Below are 16,796 nucleotides of genomic sequence, written 5' to 3' on the forward strand. Positions count from 1 at the left end.
AACACTCATTGGACCACACAAATCAGTGTGAATAAGCTCCAATTTTTCCTTTGCTCGTGTGACATTTGTTGATGAAAAAGAATTTCTATGCATTTTTCCCAATTGACAAGCATCACATAAATCATCAATAATACCCATCATAGGCATGTCTCTCACCATATCATGAGTTTGCAAAAATTTCAAAGCACCCATATTAAAGTGACCATATCTTTTGTGCCATAAAACAAAATCATCATGTTTGGAAACAAGAGCTGATTCATTCACTTGATTCAAACTGATTGGAAAGCTATTATCGCACATTTCAACCTTAATAACTTCAGAATCATTTGAATCCAATATGATACAGCCATTATTTTTAAATGAAAGAGAATATCCTCTCTTCATTAGTTGAGCAACACTTAGCAAATTCTGATCCAAATCAGGAATAAATAAAACATCATGAATAAATTTAGGACCTTTGCTAGTGTGAACAGAAATAATACCTCTTCCTTCATCTTGTACAATATCTCCATTTCCAAGCTTAACTTTGGTTTGGACAGTCCTATCCAAAGAAGTAAAGAGACTTGAGTCCCTCGCCATGTGGTTTGTGCACCCACTATCAACATACCATACATCATTTGAACCTGAACTACTTGTTTGAGTAGCCATAAACAAGTGTTCTTCATCTTGGAATTGCTGATCGGTGAAGTTAACTTGATGTGCATGTTGTGGTTGAGATTGGTTCTGCCTGAATCTGCAGTACCTCTTTATATGTCCCCACTTCTTGCAAATGTTACATTGGATTTGAGGCTTCCCCTTATACCAACAATCTTTCGACAAGTGATTTGTTCTTTTGCATGTAGAACAAGGAGGAAAATGATTGTTTGCTGCAGATTCACTACTCCCATCCATCTTGGTTTTCCCTTTTTGGTCACCAACTGCTTTATAATTTTGCTTCTTTTGATTTTTCTAACCAGCTTGCTTTCCCTTGTGTCTTGCTTGAAATGCACCTTCAGTTACATCATCCATTCTCATGGAGAATCTTTGCTCATGAGCTTGCAATTTACTGACCATTTCAGAAATGGTTAGTTTCTTAAGATCACTTGACTCTTCAATGGCAGCAACTTTGGCTTCTAATTTTACGGGTAGACTGATGAACATTTTTTCAACTACCTTGTGGTCATGGACCACCTCACCATACAATCTCATTTGGTTCACCAAGTGAGACAGCTTTAAAGTGTACTCCTTGACTGATTCACCTTCCTTCATTTTCAGCATTTCAAACTCTCTTTTAAGAGTCAATAGTTTGATGGATCTCACCCGTTCATCACCGACATATCGTTCGTTCAGCTCATCCCATATTTGTTTTGCTGTTTCCAAGTGCATAATGCTTGTAAAAACATCATCTGTAAAAGCTGAATGTAAACATGAGACAACTTTTTCCTTCTTCAAATCTCCTCCTCATGTTGCTTCATTTGAGCTATGGTAGGATTAGCCCTCAATGGTGGAACTTCCTTATCTTGATCTACATACTCCCATAAGCCAAAAGACTTCAAACATGATCTCATTTTGACAATCCATATGTGATAGTTTTTCCTAGAAAATTGAGGAACAACAAATACACCATTATTCCCCGAAGCCATTTTATCACTCACTCACAAGTGTTTAATCTCTCCTCTCCATTTTTTTCAGATCCACAACCTATAAGAACAATGCTCTGATACCACTGTTAAGACATGCAATGGACAGCGAAAGCATAAAACATAAAAACCATACAAATCATAAAACAGAGAAGAGGAAAGGTTAGGGAACAGAGCAATTTCGTATTTGCTGAACAACCATACGATTCTACTTGTTTTTCATTCATATATAAGGCAAATACATGAAAAATGACAGCCATACATAGAGTCCATAAATCCTGTCAGTAAAACACATGTTCTCACCTATCATTAAGTGTGTAAATTTGCCTAAAATCAGATACCTAACAAGATATTATCTACTGGACTAAGCAAACATAATTATAGCAGAACTTTACCCACTAATACAAGCAACCATAATTAATTATAGCAGTAAAAAATAAATGAAAAGTTTTACTGCATTAACAATAACAATAATCACCTAAGAATAATCATGGAGAAAATGCTATTAAGACATTGCTGTAAATGACACTTTTGAAAATTTATTTTTTCATATAGTCCACTAACATCAATTGATGTACTGCACGTAGTTTACCTTCTCTCGGGATAAGGCTTGATTGTAGTGGTTGGAAAGAGGCTTGATAGAAATGAAATAAGTTAAGAAAATTTCCAAATATCTAGAATCGGGTTTGCTCTTGTTTTATGATCTGGTATGTTCTTCTGGTTTAGTTCATCTAGTTCTCTTATTTTTTTTGTGTGTGATCTGTCCTGATCTTTAATGGTTTGTTACAAGAATGGATCGTAACACAGATTGATTTAGACTGTAGCAGTAAAATTATTGTTGATCACTCTATTCACTTTGAATTCTCATTTTGTTGGTTTGAATCAGTCCATTAACACTATTTTCTGGAACATATCGGAGTGTAAAATGCATTTTGCAGGCCAACATTTAATTCAAATTTCCTAATTTGTACCAGCACAACATACTCAATATACTGTGTGAACTTGTCTAGTGCAACAATTGAATGCTTAGCTAATGCATATTACATGTACCAAAAGTCTGGTAGATCAAGAGATTTGATATTATTTTTTTTAAACAAGAATAAGAATTTGATTTTTTTCTTGGACATGAAGTTACAATAAAAAATACTACTTTACCATTATATTGATGGACTATATTGATGGACTCGAAGGGAATGAGTATCTCCTTGTTAAAAAAAAATATTGCCGCGTGTAAGATACTAATAATTACTAAAATAATGAACTTGGGAAATTGATCGATAGCCAATTACCATAGGGTACACTACCTAAGTCCGATAAATCGCCAATCAGTATTATTGTATTGCCATTGTTGGTTTAAATTAATTGCCAATTTTCATTGCTATTGCTTCAGGAAGCAATAACAAAGTCTGTAGCAAGAATTTTTTCTTTTAGATCTTTTAATTATTTCCACTCAATAGTATTCAGTTTTGGGAATCCTTATTATTTAGTATTTTCCACTATCTACTTTAACTCCAGCACCAAACACTATCTACATTGGATCTTGAATGAAGGCTTTGGTCTATTTTAAAACTCATTTAAGAGTCGTCAATGAACTTGGATTTGGGACAATGAATTCGCACTGGACTGGCTCAACGCAGAGCAAACTCATTTCAGATGCTACATGATTTCATTATCCTACAGGCATTAAACCAAGTATCCTAGTGCGAGAGGTTCATTATGGTCTTGAACTTGAAGATGGTATTTAGGCCTCACAAAAAGAAAGAAATTGTTCATATATTAAAGTATAACTTAAATATAAATTATTAAGATCAAGATTGTATTTAAAATCAACCAAAATTTATGATTATCAACCAATATTAGAGAGTGCTAGAGAGAGTGTCGCTATTATTTCTTTTGTATAAATTATAGGTTCAAATTTTATTATAAGTCCCCTAAAAAGATATTTGTCTAAAAATATATATTTAAGTCCAGAATGTTAAGATTCAATCACAAGGTTTGGGACTTGAGTTTCACATTAAAAGTGTAGAAAAAATAAGATAGACGAGGTAATACTAATGTTGTGGGTGAACGTAGCAACTCACTGTATTTTTTATTGAATAAGAGATGACCTTTAAATAGCCATTTTATAACGTACTGAACTAACAAGAAGATAATAAAATATCTTATCAAATCAAAACTTATCAAAAAACTATCTTATCTAATCTGAGACAAAATAACTCAAAAGATAAATCAAATAATTCCAGATAACTTAAATCGGATATCTCGGATATCTCAAAATCTCTAGAAATTTAAGATTTTCCAACAAAACTCCCCCATAATCTTAAATTTCTCCTTCTTCTTTCATTTCGAGTAACTTTCTTAACTTCTGAAATGTTGTTGTCAGCAATGGTTTTGTAAAGATATCGGCTACCTGCTCTTTACTTCCTACGTGTTCGAGCTCCACGCTTCCTTCTTTCACCTTTTCCCTGATGAAATGAAATCGGACGTCGATGTGCTTGCTTCTTTCGTGATTGATTGCTTCTTTCACCTTAGTATCCTCTTTAATGCTTGTCGCCACCCGCCGAAACGGACCTTGGCATTCGCGACGATGGTCGGACTCTTTTTAGGAGTTTGAAAAGTGGTGGATTGTTAGAACGACTTATTCTCAAACTGAGACCTCGTCGAACTAACAATTTTATTAAATGATTCACCAATCCATGTTAATCCCAAGCGGGACCCTCCATGGATTAGTGGTTTTCGCAAAAAGAAGGGTTCTTGGAGTCGCCACCAATGTTTTACTCAAAACATTGGAAAAAGGGATAAGGCAATTGATTTCATAAATCAACCTTGGTCATTACAACCAGAGTCGGGTAAGGGAGTCGGTTACGTGCGGGGAAGGTGTTAGCACCCCACAACGCCCCTTTCGGGTTCCCTATGACGGATTATTTCATAAATAACAGTGTAAAATTACTAAATTACCCCTATTTATTATAAACGGCTATGAATAAGATATCTACATGATGAATAAATTAAACATGCGATGCAACAATCAGAAAGCAGTAAAAGGAAGGATTTTGAAGAAGAAACCTTTGAAGCGTGCTTTTATATATTCAAATGTTAGGAGGCTTTTTGGCGCTCCCTCCCACTACACGCTCGCTCGCTCCTTCCCTAAAAATTAATCTTTACTATGGAAATCAAAAAGATTTCCCTTCGACTAGTTCGAATTCTCAAGCTAAATGCTCAGAACTCAAGAACTTCGTCGGATCGGCTCTCGGAGAGAATTCTAGGGCAGAACACTGCTCAAAAACCCCAGAATACTCAGCAAGAGGGTCCAGAAGTCTGGAAAAAGTGTGTAATGACGTCCAAATGACGTCCTATATATAGGAGTGAGGCGCAGTACGACCTCTGGGGTCAATACGGCCCGTACTGAAGTTTTGAACTACAGTACGACCGTATTGAATTCAGTACGGCCGTATTGAAGTTCAAAAACTTCAGTACGGCCGTATTGGGTTCAGTACGGCCGTATTATAGTTCAAAATGTTCAGTACGGCCGTACTGAACTTCTAGGAGGCCGTATTGAGCTCCAATCCTCCCACTTCCTTATTTCAAGCTACTCTAGGACCTCTAAACCTACAGATAATCATCCTAGGGTCTTCCAGGAGTCCTTCTGGCTGACTTTCCTTCGGTCTTCGAGAGTCTTCGAGTCTTATTTCCGACCCGGACAATTTTAGGGGTCTACAGCTGCCCCCCCTTTACTTAGTCAAACGGCTTTTTAGTATACCGGTTGACAAGTAAAGGAGTTGACCCAATTGTCCGGGGAATAAGCCATCCTTCCGACTTGTAGTGTCTTCCGGTGGAAAATTGTTGAGTAGCCTCTCCAGGTTGAGTATTAGTCGTCGCCTCTCCAGGCTCGTGCATACCTCGGTGCTTCCGACAACCTTGGTAGCGTGAGTTTGCCCTCTCCAGGGTCTGCGGTTTGCCCTCCCCAGGGTCTGCGGTTTGCCCTCCCCAGGGTTGCGTACATCCGTGCTTCTAGTCACTTTGGTAGCGTGAGTTTGCCCTCTCCAGGGTCTGTGGTTTGCCCTCCCCAGGGTCTGCGGTTTGCCCTCCCCAGGGTCTGCGTACCTCCGTGCTTCTAGTCACTTTGGTAGCGTGAGTTTGCCCTCTCCAAGGTCTGCGGTTTGCCCTCCCCAGGGTCTGCGGTTTGCCCTCTCCAGGGTCTGCGTACCTCCGTGCTTCTAGTCACTTTGGTAGCGTGAGTTTGCCCTCTCCAGGGTCTGCGGTTTGCCCTCCCCAGGGTCTGCGGTTTGCCCTCCCCAGGGTCTGCGGTTTTCCCTCCCCAGGGTCTGCAGTTTGCCCTCCCCAGGGTTGCGTACCTCCGTGCTTCTAGTCACTTTGGTAGCGTGAGTTTTCCCTCTCCAGGGTTTGCGGTTTGCCCTCCCCAGGGTCTGCGGTTTGCCCTCCCCAGGGTTGCGTACCTCCGTGCTTCTGATCACTTTGGTAGCGTGAGTTTTCCCTCTCCAGGGTCTGCGGTTTGCCCTCCCCAGGGTTGCGTACCTCTGTGCTTCTAGTCACTTTGGTAGCGTGAGTTTGCCCTCTCCAGGGTCTGCGGTTTGCCCTCCCCAGGGTTTCGTACCTCTGTGCTTCTAGTCACTTTGGTAGCGTGAGTTTGCCCTCTCCAGGGTCTGCGGTTTGCCCTCCCCAGGGTTGCGTACCTCTGTGCTTCTAGTCACTTTGGTAGCGTGAGTTTGCCCTCTCCAGGGTCTGCGGTTTGCCCTCCCCAGGGTCTGCCTCCGCGTTTCTGACGACGTTGGCAGTGTGAGTTTGCCCTCTCCAGGGATTTGTGATGATTTTGTCTCCACAGTCCACGATGCTGCTTCGACGATTGTTTTTGATTTTTGTGCCACTGAGGGCTGGATAACGCAGGGATCCGTCTAGGGGATGTGCAGTTACTCATAGGTTCTTGTGTCCCAACTTTCCATTGCGTAGTTGGTGCCCACTGGGAAATTCTGATTCCGTGGGGATGCAGACACAAAGATGCTCTTCCTGAGGTGAGCGATGCCTTATGATTGGCTGACGTCCTTTCGACGTTGGTGGAGTATCCCGGTTATCCTTATTCGGGAGTCTTTTTTGATTTCTTGGTTTTGTTGCCTCTGCGTAGGCTGTTATCCACTGGGGGATTCTGTCGTTGATTTTGATTAGCCTCTTCTGTTAGGCGGATCATCTTGACGTTCAATGATTGGCTGAATGCCGAATTCCGCTTGGGGAATGATTATTGATCTTTTTGATTTTTCTATTTTTGAAGGAGTGCCTCTGAGTAGGCGAATTATTTTGGTGTTCGGCTGAGTGCCGGATTCCGCTTGGGGAATGGTTATTGATCTTTTTTATTTTTCTCTTTAAGGAGTGCCTCTGAGTAGGCGAATGGGGATTGAAGATCTTATGTATCCCAGAGTATTATTTAGAAAGCCTCTTCAGGCTTAGCTTCACTCATCGCTTGAGTTGGAAAGCTATCTTCCACTGAGGAAGTCAAAGTCCTTTGACTCGGATGTTCTGTTCGGATGATCATTGCTTCCATTGGGGGATCTTACCGATCTTGCTTTGATAGCTCTTACTGGGGATTTTGATCCACGAGAGTGAGCTGAGAAGTCTCTGGGGAGTATTATTTCGGCAAGCCTCTCCAGGCTCAGTTATTCTGTGTGATGAGGGAGTATTATTTCGACAAGCCTCTCCAGGCTCAGTTATTCTGTGGGAGTATTATTTCGGCAAGCCTCTCCAGGCTCGGTTATTCTTGATTTTTTGTTCAGCCCAAGAGTGCAGGCGGAGATGTCTCTTGGGGAGTATTATTTCGACAAGCCTCTCCAGGCTCAATTATTCTGTATGATGAAGGAGTATTATTTCGGCAAGCCTCTCCAGGCTCAGTTATTCTGTACAATGCGGTTGATTTTCTGAATTTTTGCCTTTTTTGTCGTTTTTTGGCTTTTTCTGTTGACTGCTGTCATACACAAGCAATTTTTCTATTTTTCTATTTTATGCGATTGCCTCATGATAAGGTCTTTGAATGTGCAACTAATGTGTGTGTGATGCACAAAATGCAAGTTTAATTATTTTGTTAATGTTTTTAGAAAAATGAATGGCTCTCCCTATCCTCCTTTTCTTGGAGGAATTCCTGTCGTCGACGTGAGGGAAGATTTTTTGTGAGCCTTTTTCGCAGGAGATTACGGATTTTATAGGAACCCCTCCAACTTTCTTTATTGACCGATTATTAAAGGAATTTCATACAATTTTTAAGAAACACCAATTTAGAGGCATAATCACAAATGTTTTTATTGACCGATTATTAAATGAATAGATATTTTATTGATATTCACAAATGTTTTTACAGAAAGATATACAAAAGGAATTTCTGAAGAATGGCTGGCCAGGGTAGGCTATATACATCAGGCTTAACAATCATATCTGTAATTGTTGCTCTTACGTTCCCCTAATTGCTTCGGGTGAGATGCCTGAGCCAGGAGTGTAGACGCTTGCTTCTAGAAGATAATCACTTGAACCGCCTTTCGGTTTTCGGTTCAAGTGATCGTTGCTTGCTTTGTTTTTGTGTCTTATTCTTTTGCCCCTAATTTTTGCCTAGGACGTATCCTAGCGGGGATAAATTCGCCTTTGTTTTGCCTAGCACCCTTGTACTGGAGGGCTTTTTATTTTGCCCTAACTTTTGCCTAGGACGCCCTTTTCGAGTTTTCATCCTAGCGGGCCTATGCAAGCAACGTCTTCAAGAGTAGCACTTCTTTACCATGTCAGCGTTGACTGGGTATCGAAGTTCTTCTCCATCCATGTCTGTGAGGATCAATGCTCCTCCTGAGAAGGCTCGCTTCACCACGTATGGTCCTTCGTAATTCGGGGCCCACTTTCCGATTTTGTCCTTTTGAACTGGTAGCAACTTCTTCATTACCAACTCTCCCTCATGGTAGACTCGAGGGTGGACTTTCTTGTCAAAAGCCTTTTTTGATCTTCCTCTGATAGGCTTGACCATGGCATATGGCGTTCAGCCGTTTCTCTTTGATAAGGTTCAACTGGTCGTATCGGCTTTGAACCCATTCTGCCTCGGAAAGTTTTGCTTCCATGATTAACCTTAGAGAAGGTATTTCGACCTCGACGGGTAGAACTGCGTACTGAAGTCCTATAACCATGAAGAGCGAAGGGTAACATCTCGTGCTAGTCTTTAAATGAGACAACCATCTTTTGCACTATTTTCTTGATGTTCTTATTGGTTGCCTCGACTGCCCCATTTATCTTCGGCCGATATGGGGAAGAGTTGTGGTGTTGGATCTTGAATTTTTGGCACAGTTCTTCCACCATTTTATTATTCAGATTAGATCCATTTTCAGTGATGATTTATTTCTCCATGCTTCCACCAGATTATTCTAAAATCGTTTGGGACAAGAGAGAAAAGAAAGGAAAGATATTTTTTTTCTGAAGTTTGTGTTTTAGAGGGGATTTATTTTTCAAAAATGGTTTTTGTAAGAATGGTTGGCCAAGGTAGGCTTATGTGTTTAGGCTTGTTTGATTAAACACTTATGAAGTTAAGAAAATCTTTGTTTATTGACGTTGTGATTTGACAACTTAGATAGCTTCCCTTGAACCTTTCTTGAATTCGGCTCGTGGTACCATCGTGGATTTTGTTTTTTTTTTCATTTTTGCAACCCTAACTTTTGCCTAGGTCACCCTTTTGTGGGATTCCTAGCGGGTCTTTTGCTCTTATTTTTGCGCAGCCCCTTTTTTGGGTTTCCTGCCGAGCTTCTTTTATTTTAAAGGATTTCTTTTTATCCATGATGGCACTTGTCGAGGCCAAGGGAAGGTGCTCCAAGTTGTCACACACACTTCCACATAAAAATGATGCGGGTTTATTATTATTAAGATGATTTTAACCTCATTCATGTTTATTCAAACAGGGTTAAAAATAATGTGGTTTAGAATTTTATTATAAGCAAGAAAAGAAGCAATGAGAAAGAATAAAGAATGATTTTATTATAATCATAGCGGAAACATGTGTCCTTATTTCATCACTGATATGGGTCCCAATGTTGACCTTTTTTATCCCTCGGACCTGCCCCCAAATTCACAGTCTCCAATTTCTCTTGACACGGTTGGAGTAGACAAGCTTCTTGATCTAGCAGTCTTTGCAGATCCGGAGAGATGGCTTCCTCATCACTGTCCAGCTCAACCCATTCATCCTCAACTTTCGGATCCCGGTCAGAGCGAACAATTACAGACATAATTATTTTATTGGTTCTGTTTAGGTTTAGAATTATTAATGTTAATGAGGGAAAAAGAGAAAAGAATAAATGAGAGAATGATGCGTGAAAAATGCCTCTTTATTGATATGTATAAAAAAATGTACAAAAGAAACCCTTATTTACATGAAAAGGATCTCATGATCTCGGGTACTGATCATGAGTCCCAGAAAGAAAAGAAAAATGTGGAGGGGCCCTATCGTGGCTTGCTCTTCTCTCTACTCCTGCTTCGGCAGAGGATTCTTGCTCACGTCGGGCGCTGTCGAATCAAAAGTGATCCACCCAGCATCGATAAGGTCTTGGACCTTATTTTTGAGAGCTCTACAGTTCTCCGTTGAATGCCCCGATGCCCCCGAATGGTATAGACATTTGTCTTGCGGTTTTTACCAATCGGGATGAGGTGGATCAATCTTCCTTGGTGGAATGTAAGCTAGAAGACGTGCTTCTACTAGCTTCGGCAGGAGGTCGCCATATGTGGTCGGAAGTTTATCAAACTTCTTCACAGGGTTGTATTGCGACTTTCCCGACTTCGAAGTGGAAGAAGATAAAGAAACATTTACGGCATTGACTCCTCCCTCCTTCTTTTTCCCGAAGGTCTTCTTAGCTTCAAATGGTTGGGAAGGCCCAGCTAGCTTCCCACTTTTCAGCCCTTGTTCCACTCTTTCTCCAATGGTGATGATGTCCGAGAAGAGCGTTGTCGTGTTCCCTATCATCTTGTCATAATAGGGACCGGTCAACGAGTTTATGAATAGGGACACCGTCTCCTTATCCGACAGCGGGGGCTCTATTTGTGCCGCCAACTCCCTCCATCGTTGGGCGTACACTTTAAAGGATTCATCATTTTTCTTACTCAAGGCCTGAAGATCGGACCTATCGGGTGTTAGGTTGATGTTATACTTGTAGCGCTTGAGAAATGCGTCGGCCAACTGCCTCCATGTACGCACCTGATTCCCATCCAGCTGCATATACCAGTTGAGTGCGGTGTCGGCCAAACTCTCTTGGAAGCAATGAATTAAGAGCTTTTCATTAGTGGCATATGCAGCCATCTTTCGGCAATACATGGTGAGATGACTTTTGGGGCAAGTCGATCCCACGTACTTTGGGAAATCGGGCACTTTGAATTTGGGAGGGAATTGGATGTCCCTTACTAAACACATGTCGGCGGCGTCTTTAATATCAAAATCATGCCCCTCCATAGCCCTCAGCCGGTCTTCTAGAGCGCGGAATTGATCTTTTGAAATCTCAGGCTCTCTAATCGTAATCCCCGCCCCAAGGGGTACAGCTCGCGGAGGGTCTTGTTCTTCCTCATGATCCTCCTCATGATGGGACTCATGGTCACTGTGGTGAGCCCCGTTCATGTTTTGGTGGCGCATGAGTTCCATCATTTGCGCCATCTGCTCCTTGAGCTGTGAGAGCTCGGCTGTAAGCTTCTTGTTTTGTTCCTCCAACGTGTCCATCTTCTTGATTTTCTGCGCGCGCGTGAGGACAGAGAGATGACCAGCCACTTTCTAAAATGAATGTTTAATCTAATTAGTTTATTTATGGAATGAATACACTCTTGACACGAGCTTGGTATTCTTCCATCTTTAAGGCGCTGCCTTTTTAAGACGGAGGTTTACCACCCTCCTCGACCTATGATCTCTCCCCTAACGGAGAGTCTCAATAGTTATGGGTCTCTTTCACTCATGTCAAGAGGTATTGGTGGACCTAAAATGAATGGTAATGAGGATGCATGATGTCTTATTAGTAATGATGCACATGCTTCTCACTTTTATTATATTTTCACACATGGTCTTTCCTCTCAAGTCATGACCCTTTTTTTTTATTATTATTATTATTATTTTTTTTTTTTTTTTTTTATGCATGGGGATTATTCTTAGACCTTATCACGAGGTTTATTGTTAATGCACAAACAATGTCACATAAACATTTACACAAACAATTCACTCATCCACGAACAGTCACGAGCGAATCACGAGGTAGAGGTATCCTGCAGAAAAGTGCATATTCAAGGAGGTTCTAACTGTTCTCACTGGTCTGAGGCCCCCAAGGTGCCCCCATTATAGGGACCCAATTCCTCTCGTCGTAAGTCGATGGAAAGTTCCAACGCACTGTCGGACTTGAGTTCATGGTTATCACCTTGAGTGATGCTTTCCGACAACGGTCTACGGGCACCTATAGACCCATTCGACAACCGGTCGTACTAACATCCACTCCCTATGGCTTTCCACTCATGCCCCCGGGTATAGAGGGAACTGTTGTGTGCAAAGGTTTGTGTGCAGTTTTTATTTCAAACAATTGCAAAAATTTAAACATACAACAGTTATTAAAGCCAAATAAATAAAACATGTTATCATACAAGCGAGGGGTAATGAAGTAATTTTAAACTATTATTTTAGAAATAATCCATCACTAAATGGGACTGACTCTCGAGACTTCCCCAGTGGAGTCGCCATCTGTCGCCACCCGCCGAAACGGACCTTGGCATTCGCGACGATGGTCGGACTCTTTTTAGGAGTTTGAAAAGTGGTGGATTGTTAGAACGACTTATTCTCAAACTGAGACCTCGTCGAACTAACAATTTTATTAAATGATTCACCAATCCATGTTAATCCCAAGCGGGACCCTCCATGGATTAGTGGTTTTCGCAAAAAGAAGGGTTCTTGGAGTCGCCACCAATGTTTTACTCAAAACATTGGAAAAAGGGATAAGGCAATTGATTTCATAAATCAACCTTGGTCATTACAACCAGAGTCGGGTAAGGGAGTCGGTTACGTGCGGGGAAGGTGTTAGCACCCCACAACGCCCCTTTCGGGTTCCCTATGACGGATTATTTCATAAATAACAGTGTAAAATTACTAAATTACCCCTATTTATTATAAACGGCTATGAATAAGATATCTACATGATGAATAAATTAAACATGCGATGCAACAATCAGAAAGCAGTAAAAGGAAGGATTTTGAAGAAGAAACCTTTGAAGCGTGCTTTTATATATTCAAATGTTAGGAGGCTTTTTGGCGCTCCCTCCCACTACACGCTCGCTCGCTCCTTCCCTAAAAATTAATCTTTACTATGGAAATCAAAAAGATTTCCCTTCGACTAGTTCGAATTCTCAAGCTAAATGCTCAGAACTCAAGAACTTCGTCGGATCGGCTCTCGGAGAGAATTCTAGGGCAGAACACTGCTCAAAAACCCCAGATTACTCAGCAAGAGGGTCCAGAAGTCTGGAAAAAGTGTGTAATGACGTCCAAATGACGTCCTATATATAGGAGTGAGGCGCAGTACGGCCTCTGGGGTCAATACGGCCCGTACTGAAGTTTTGAACTACAGTACGACCGTATTGAATTCAGTATGGCCGTATTGAAGTTCAAAAACTTCAGTACGGCCGTATTGGGTTCAGTACGGCCGTATTATAGTTCAAAATGTTCAGTACGGCCGTACTGAACTTCTAGGAGGCCGTATTGAGCTCTAATCCTCCCACTTCCTTATTTCAAGCTACTCTAGGACCTCTAAACCTACAGATAATCATCCTAGGGTCTTCTAGGAGTCCTTCTGGCTGACTTTCCTTCGGTCTTCGAGAGTCTTCGAGTCTTATTTCCGACCCGGACAATTTTAGGGGTCTACAATGCTTTCCAATGAGAATACCTCGGATCCTCCATAAAGCGGCTTGCAATTCCCACACTTAGCATCAGGTCGGGTCTTGTACTTGTCAGATACCTTAGACTTCCGATTAGGCTTCGGTACCTGCTTGCATCAACTCTTTCAGCCTCTCCATTTTTAGATAACTTCGTTCCAGGTTCCATGGGAGTAGAAACTAGATTGCAATTCAGCATCTTTGCCTTGCTCAAAATCTCCTCGGCATACTTCTTTTGGGACACAAAAATACCTTTTGCTCTTTGGTCCACCTCTAAACCCAGAAAGTACTTCATGATGCCCAAATCGGTCATCTCAAACTCCCTCTTCATCACTTCTTTAAACTCCTCAACTAGCTCAGCTTTGCTTCCCATGAATATCAAGTCATCCACGTATAGAGCAACGAATAATATATCTCCTTTGCACTTCTTTAAATAGAGAGCATGTTCATACGGACATTGTTCATAACCATTTCTCTTGAAGTAGGTGTCTATTCTCCCATTCCATGCTCGAGGAGCTTGCTTCAAACCGTACAAAGCCTTTTTGAGCTTCAGCACTTTCTTCTCTTCACCTCTCCTCATGTACCCTAGAGGTTGCTCCACGTAGACTTCTTCCTCCAACACCCCATTCAAGAATGCTGACTTCACGTCCATTTTTTGTATCTTCCATCCATGCTGAGCTGCTAAGGACAGTAGTAATCGAATCGTTTCCATCCTTGTCACGGGTGCAAAAACTTCATCATAATCAATGCCTTTCTGCTGTTTATAACCCCTCGCCACAAGACGAGCTTTGTAGCGCTCCACTTCGCCATTTGCATTTGTCTTCCTTTTGTATACCCACTTCAAACCAATTGGCCGAGCTCCTGTGGGTAAATCTGTCAGCTTCCACGTCTCACTCTTCTCAATTGATCCGATCTCCTCATCCATTGCTTTCTTCCATCTCTCATCAAGTACCGCCTCTTCAAACTTTATAGCTTATGTTCCTGTCAATAGACACACTACATGTAACTCGTCAGTGGAGTTGTAGATGTCTTGCTCCTTTGCTTTGTACTCGGACGAGCTCGAAAAACTTGTTCTTGAATGCTTTCCGAGTACACGCGCTTCACAAAACTTCTTGTCAAACTCATCACCACGCAGTCCGTGCACCAACTCCTTCCTTGATAGCTCGACCAAACCTCCAAAGTTTAAATGCCCAAGACGAGAATGCCTCATTATTGCTTCATCCTTCACGTCCAGCTTTAAACACTTATTTTGAATGATGTTCAGCTTCAGTTTATACATCCGATTCTTTTTCATCTCCACTCAGGCTATTAAACGATCATGCTTGTCCTTCAAATAAAGCACTCGATCCTTCATCAGAACCGAGTTGCCTTTCTCCATCATCTGCCCCATGCTTAAGATGTTGCTCTTAAGTTCGGGAATGTAGTAGACATTTCTTATTTCTCCAACTCGTCCATCCTTCTGCATAAACTTGATGGTTCCATGCCCTTTTACCGCAACCTTGGAATCATCTCCAAATGACACGAATACAGCCTTCACCTTGATGAGTTCGTTGAAGAAACTCTCTTCTCCACACATATGATTGCTCGCCCCAGTGTCCAAATACCAGACCGAGTTGTTTAAGCAACTCGAATCAAGCTCGGCCTCTGACTTCTCATCTGAGCTTGGAAGCTCAACTGCTGATCTCTCCACGCAAATCAAGTTTAGCTCATCCTCGGAGGCACAACTCGGACGTAGCTTGGTCTCCGAGCTCTGCGTCATCATCAAAATTCCTGCTTCCTCGTCCTCTTCTTCTGTGAGAAGATTCTTCTCTTTCTCTTCACTTCGGCTTTTAGCTCGGCAATACTTTGCTATGTGACCGTATTTGCCACAATTGTAGCAATTTGCCGATCTGCATTCTTTTGCGTAGTGGCCGAGTTTGCCACACTTATAACATTCCACCTCGGACCTCGGCTGACTTCCTTGGCTACGATCACCTCGTCCTTGTCCACCTCCATGATCACCTCGTCCTCTACCTCGTCCTTGATCACCTCGTCCTTTGCCTCGTCCTTGATCACCTCGTCCTTGATCACCTCGTCCTTGTCCACTTGATCTTCGGCCCTGGGTGTTCCGAGTTTCATTCAAATCAAGTTGCGCCTGTAATGCTTGATCAAGAGTACCCTTCATCTTCCTCCTCCTTTGTTCGTGGGCTTCTAGTGACCCAGCGAGCTCTTCCATTGAGAGAACTGACAAGTCCTTTGACTCCTCAATTACGCATGCAATACTCTCGAAATCATCTGTTAATGATCTCAAGATTTTCTCCACAATTCTACTTGCTGGCATTGGTTCCCCATTCCTTCTGAGTTGGTTAGCCAACTTCTCCACCCGAGTTATGTACTCGGATACTTGTTCCTTATCCTCCATCTTCAAACACTCAAACTCTCCTCGGAGAGTTTGAAGTCGGATTTGTCTGACACGGTGGTTACCTCTGTGCGCAACCTCCAATATCTTCCATGCTTCCTTTGAAGATGCAGCGTTTGCAATCTTCTCGAAGCCTGACTCATCCACAGCATTGTACAAAAAATACAAAGCCGATTTGTCCTTTACTCGTGTCTTTTCCAATGCGGCAATCTGAGCCACAGATTGGTCTTCGTCCTCCTCGAGTTCTTGAAACCCCTTCTCCACTATATCCCATAGACTTTGGGAACCCAACAGGGTCTTCATCTGTAAACACCAATTATCATAATTGGTTTTCTTTGACAGTTGTGGTACGGTCATTCCATTAACAACCTTCGCCATTACTCTCTCTTTCTTTTTTCCTCCCCTTCACAAGCGCACACTATTTTCCTCTCACACTCGGCACTCAGAGCATAAAGCTCTGATACCAATTTGTAGAAAAAATAAGATAGACGAGGTAATACTAATGTTGTGGGTGAACGTAGCAACTCACTGTATTTTTTATTGAATAAGAGATGGCCTTTAAATAGCCATTTTACAACGTACTGAACTAACAAGAAGATAATAAAATATCTTATCAAATCAAAACTTATCAAAAAACTATCTAATCTAATCTGAAACAAAATAACTCAAAAGATAAATCAAATAATTCCAGATAACTTAAATCGGATATCTCGGATATCTCGGATATCTCGGAATCTCTAGAAATTTAAGATTTTCCAACAAAAAGTAGAGATTCTAGGTTTATAATGTCTTAGACACTAGCTATTACAGCTAGCTTTTGCGGAGTGGTTCTTCCAAAGTTCTTAACAACGCCACAATGAGATTATGACTAG

The 16,796-nt window shown here is 41.6% G+C and overlaps 2 protein-coding genes across 2 annotated transcripts; both read right to left on the reverse strand.

The window, feature by feature from the left end:
• Nucleotides 1–948: 948 nt before the first annotated feature.
• Nucleotides 949–1,365, reverse strand: LOC145950397 (uncharacterized). The gene has a single exon (XM_083061485.1). The coding sequence runs from the start codon at nucleotides 1,363–1,365 to the stop codon at nucleotides 949–951; it is 417 nt and encodes a 138-aa protein (XP_082917611.1).
• A 13,461-nt stretch (nucleotides 1,366–14,826) lies between these two features.
• On the reverse strand, nucleotides 14,827–16,227 carry LOC145950398 (uncharacterized). The gene is made up of 2 exons (XM_083061486.1): nucleotides 15,910–16,227; nucleotides 14,827–15,276 (listed from the first exon to the last, which is right to left on the reverse strand). The coding sequence occupies exons 1-2, from the start codon at nucleotides 16,225–16,227 to the stop codon at nucleotides 14,827–14,829; spliced, it is 768 nt and encodes a 255-aa protein (XP_082917612.1).
• Nucleotides 16,228–16,796: the final 569 nt, after the last annotated feature.

The sequence above is a fragment of the Cajanus cajan genome, chromosome 8, assembly GCF_000230855.2.
Source record: "Cajanus cajan strain Asha chromosome 8, NIPB_CcT2T_4, whole genome shotgun sequence".
In the NCBI taxonomy this organism is placed as follows: domain Eukaryota; kingdom Viridiplantae; phylum Streptophyta; class Magnoliopsida; order Fabales; family Fabaceae; genus Cajanus; species Cajanus cajan.

Excerpts from the sequence above, each read along its gene's own strand:
- LOC145950398 (XM_083061486.1), bottom strand. The coding sequence starts at position 16,227 with ATGAAGACCCTGTTGGGTTCCCAAAGTCTATGGGATATAGTGGAGAAG. Across the intron at positions 15,277-15,909 it reads AGATGGAGGATAAGGAACAA|AGCTCGGAGACCAAGCTACG; the intron begins GTATCCGAGTAC and ends ATGATGACGCAG.
- LOC145950397 (XM_083061485.1), bottom strand. The coding sequence starts at position 1,365 with ATGCACTTGGAAACAGCAAAACAAATATGGGATGAGCTGAACGAACGA.